The sequence below is a fragment of the Portunus trituberculatus genome, chromosome 41 (assembly GCF_017591435.1).
Source record: "Portunus trituberculatus isolate SZX2019 chromosome 41, ASM1759143v1, whole genome shotgun sequence".
In the NCBI taxonomy this organism is placed as follows: Eukaryota; Metazoa; Arthropoda; class Malacostraca; order Decapoda; family Portunidae; genus Portunus; species Portunus trituberculatus.
This window is the reverse complement of record NC_059295.1, coordinates 27,633,228-27,638,227: the sequence shown is the minus strand read 5'-3', so window position 1 is coordinate 27,638,227 and position 5,000 is coordinate 27,633,228. Positions and strand designations below refer to the sequence as shown.

The window sequence follows — 5,000 nt, the reverse complement described above, 5'->3', positions numbered from 1 at the left end:
AGGAGGAAAGAAGAAGTCAAAGTGTATACAGAAAAATAGGGAAAGTTACAAACAATTCAAGTAAAAACCACATCAAAAAACTCACTGAAATATAGAAATAAAAAGAACAGAGAAAGCTACAATAAAGATACATATAGAAATTAAAGAAAATATAGAATAAAGAGAGAAACAAATAGAAAAAGTAGAAGAAAACCCTTGCTTCACTAGAGGAAAGAAAAGCAAAAGACTAAACATAAAGAAACACGAAAGAAAACACAAACACCAGCAGATTTGTTGTCCCCTATTAGACTGTTAGTGCCAAGGGAAGGAAGGAAGGAAGGAAGGAAGGAAGTGAGGGAAGAGAAGGAAATGTATGGGAAGGAAAGGAGAGAAGAAAGGAAGGAAGGAAGGATGGAAAGAAGGAAGTCAATGAAGGAAGAGAAGGAAATGTATGGGAAGGAAAGGAGAGAAGAAAGGAAGGAAGGAAGTAAGAAGAAAGGAAGGAAGGAAGTCAATGAAGGAAGAGAAGGAAATGTATGAGAAAGGAAAAAAGGAAAGAATGAAGCAAGGAAGGAAAGAAGGAAGTCAGGAAGTCAGTGAAGGAAGAGAAGGAAAGGAGAGAAGAAAGAAAGGAAGGAAAGAAGGAAGGAAGTTCGTGAGGGAAGGGAAGGAAATGTAGTGATAGTGATGAGGGATGTGATGGGGAGGAGGCAATGTGTGTGTGTGTGTGTGTGTGTGTGTGTGTGTGTGTGTGTGTGTGTGCGGGAGTGGTGGGAGGAGGGAGGACGGAGGAGGGGGGTAGGGGGAGGGGAGGGTGCAACAGGTGCTGGTAAGAGCCATTACGCATTGACCTAAGACGACCCTACAACTGCCACCCACCCACCCACACACACACACACACACACACACACACACACACACACACACAAGGGCAGCACATATTCTCTCTCTCTCTCTCTCTCTCTCTCTCTCTCTCTCTCTCTCTCTCTCTCTCTCTCTCTCTCTCTCTCTCTCTCTCTCTCTCTCTCTCATTATGATTTATTATGAGAGAGAGAGAGAGAGAGAGAGAGAGAGAGAGAGAGAGAGAGAGAGAGAGACTATCCCACGATGACTAGTGACTTGAAGGTGATTGTTTTAGTCACGCCCTCTCCCCCCACTCCACCCTTCCGTACCCCCCTCTTCCCTTCCCCAGGCCTCCCCTCCCCACACAATATTATCCCTTAGTCCCCATCCGTCCCTTCCCCCTCCCGTCCAACCACCACCACCACCACTACCACTACCACCACCACCACCACCACGTCTAGGTTAAAATTAATATTATTCATTTTCTTCTGTGGCATATTTTTTTTTTCTAATATTTCAGAGCTTAAAGTTTTTTTTTTTTTTTTTTTGTATATTGTTCCACCTTTTTTTTCTGTGTTATTGTTGTTACTGTTATATATTTTTTTTTCTGTGGGACCTTAATTATTTTTGCTCTTGTTCCTGACTCCAAACTATTTCCCGGTCCCTTTTTCTCTCTCTCTTTCTCTCTGGGCGAGGAGGAGGAGGAGGAGGAGGAGGAGGAGGAGGAGGAGGAGGAGGCGGATCAAGTAACGGCGGTACCAACTTTCACTTGCAATACGTGTATATTCATTTTTTCACCAACATTTGTTTCCGAGACTATTTCTTTCTTTTCCTTTTTATTCTGGGTACGGTTTTCTTGTCCCCCCCCGAGCTCTGTTGGTGAGTGAGTGAGTGGCCGAGTGGGTGAGTGAGTGAGGTGAGTGAGTGAGTAACGGACACCATGGCAGGAGAGGAAAAGAAAGCACTGAATACTCGTAAACCCACACACAATACATAGACACGTGTTTGAAATGTTTGAGTCTTTGATGTGGAGCCGACGCTCGAGAGAGAGAGAGAGAGAGAGAGAGAGAGAGAGAGCATATAGTTGATATTATAACTGCATCAGCCATGATTTTGTTACTTCTACGTAGTCCTATCCTGTGTGTGTGTGTGTGTGTGTGTGTGTGTGTGTGTGTGTGTGTGTGTGTGTGTGTGTGTGTGTGTGTACCCTGACGAACGCCTGGAATATCAAGAAAAAGCTGCCCACCCGCCCGTCCGCCCGCCCGTAGGTAATGTTTAAGTAAATGAATGAATGAATAAACAAAAGGCTTGAAGCAGCTCAGCGGGGCGGCCGAGGAGGACACACACAGACACACACACACACACACACACACACACACACACACACACACACACACACACACACACACACACACACACAAATGAACGGTAACGACTCGCAAAGGAAACAACAGCACACCTCACGCTGGCTGACGAGAACTCCCCCGCCCCCCAACTCTATCTTGACGAATCCCACGCTCCCTCGCTTTATATTAGAGTAGATTATCGCCAACCTGTCTGCCGCTGCTATTTGTGTCTTCGCCCCGTACTTAGAAACGTTTTGCTCTTTCACCACTTGTTCCAAAAGCCATAGATATTATTAACCGGGTTCTCAATGCTGGTTTTCCTTTTGATAACGTAGAAATGTTGTTATTGTGTCACTAGAATGATTGGGAAAACATTTTAGAGAGTTTTTTTGAAGGCCTCAGTGGTGCAGTGCGGACGTGTTTCAAAATGCTGGCCAGTGTACAGAAATTAAGTGACGTAACTGAGTTATCCTTTGAACTATACACTCTTCGGGAACTGACTCTTTTAGTGGTGCTTTTCTATGTAGCCTTTTTATTGGGCCAAAGTGATCTCGTGCATTGAAAAAAAAAAATAATAACATCCATTGAATTCTGCGTTTTTTTTTTTTTTTCTCTCACTCTCAACCTCTTCGTTATTTAAATGTTTTGATCTCTCATATCGATTATTTTCATGAGTTACACATTGTTAATTTTGTACCAGTTTCTATGGATGTATTTCTTCTTTTTCCAACTACGCGACTAGTTATCCATAACAAAATTACGTAGATTGACTTGAATAAACACCATAACACGATTTAACCCTTTCAGTACCATGACGCGTTTTCATATTCATTCTGCTTATACTATTTAGTGATTTTATACAGCTTCAGAAACCTATGTGGGGATTATAAAGTGAAGAGTCTGGCTATTAATATTCTGACCTCCATAGATCCTTCCTGATGTAAATATAATCGTCCAATCATAACCAAAACTCATGGTAACAAATGCGTCTCAGAACTGAAGGGGTTAATGAAGCTGACGTGACGAAGAACACGAAATAAACGACGAGGAGGATGCAAGTACTTTTCCCCTCATCTTCCCCTCACCCACCCATTGGACCAGAGAGAGAGCACAGTACACCAAGTCCCCTCAGTGTGTGTGCTCTGCTGAGGTACTACAGACACTACAGATAACACAACACACGGTGGCAAAGGGTACTCACCTGCACCCGCGCCTCCGTTAGGTCAATCTTCATAGCAATCTCCTCCCGAGTGTAGATGTCTGGGTAGTGCGTCTCCTGAAGGGGAAAGGAGCGATATGAGAGAGAGAGAGAGAGAGAGAGAGAGAGAGAGAGAGAGAGAGAGAGAGAGAGAGAGAGAGAGAGAGAGAGAGAGAGAGAGAGAGAGAGAAAAATAAGTCAGTACATAGTAAGATTTGAAAATGCAATAGTGAGAAATTAAAATGAGAAAGGGAAGGAGGAGGATTAAGTCAAGGAATATAATAATTGCAACGAGAAGAAAGAAAAATAAAGTAAGTGTAGTGTACAGTGAAGAAGATAACAACACACACACACACACACACACACACACACACACACACACACACACACACACACACACACACACAGACACACGTACACACAGAGAGAGAACACATTACACATTCATACAGACATTTCGACAAGGAAAGACATACACACACACACACACACACACACACACACACACACACACACACACACACACACACCTGGAAGGCTCTCTCCAGCTCCTTCAGTTGAGCCGAAGTGAAGGTGGTTCGAATGCGGCGTTGTTTCCGCTTCTCGCTCAACACTCCGTCATGAGGCCCGTACATCTTGTAGCCCAGGCCAGCTGTGTGCACACGGGAGGGAAAATTAGTACATACATAGCCAGGAATGACGTGTGTGTGTGTGTGTGTGTGTGTGTGTGTGTGTGTGTGTGTCGTTAGGTCGTGTTAGTCAAGGCAAATTCAGTAAAGCTACAAATTATTTCGCATAGAGAGAGAGAGAGAGAGAGAGAGAGAGCTGTAGCCGTGGGAGATAATCAGTCATTAAAGGCATGTGTTGCTTTTTTATGAAGGAACGTGTGTACCTTTGTAACTGTGGTGTTGATGATGTGTATTCTCTCTCTCTCTCTCTCTCTCTCTCTCTCTCTCTCTCTCTCTCTCTCTCTCTCTCTCTTTGGGCATCATGTCGTATCTCATTTTTCATTAAAACCCTAACACGGCGCCCGAAAAATAATTGCAAAAGCCAACAACATGTAATGCCTGTGTGTAGCTCCGGAGGGCGCCTGGGGTGGTAGGGGTTGGGGGGGGCTGGGAGGTGCTGGAGGGAGGGACTGGTGTGTGTGAGAGAGAGAGAGAGAGAGAGAGAGAGAGAGAGAGAGAGAGAGAGAGAGAGAGAGAGAGAGAGAGAGAAAACAGGCAACTGGCCACACATCCCTCCCTCCCTCTCTCTCTCTCTCCCTCCCTCTCTCCCTCTGTCCGTCTCCCTGTCTCTCCCTCCCTTCCCCCCATCAGAGCGCGCATATATTCATGTTTTGGAGTGAACAAACACGGGCACAATGAAAATAAATAGAACACTCACACATGCCTACTTCCGTCCCTCACACGGCCCTGGTTTTGTGACGGGAGCGTGGGCTGCTGCTGTTGCTGTTGCTGCTGTTGTTGCTGTTACTGTTAGTGCTGTTGTTGTTAGCATTACTCTTGTGTTTTTGCTTTTATTGTTATTATTGTTTTTTATTATCATTATTGTGGTACTATTTTTTTTTTCTCTCTCTCTGTTTAGTCTTTATATCTCTAAATTGTTGCTGTTCCTCCTGTTGTTGTTGTTGT

General features: G+C 44.3%; 1 protein-coding gene across 1 annotated transcript in view; it reads right to left on the bottom strand.

Annotated features, from left to right (window-relative positions):
* LOC123516988 (paired mesoderm homeobox protein 2B-like) overlaps positions 1-5,000 on the bottom strand; it is a 124,815-nt gene that overhangs the window by 98,542 nt on the left and 21,273 nt on the right. The window contains 2 exon segments of the mRNA XM_045276795.1: positions 3,370-3,444; positions 3,897-4,018. Of these exon segments, the coding sequence (XP_045132730.1) occupies positions 3,370-3,444; positions 3,897-4,018 (197 nt within the window).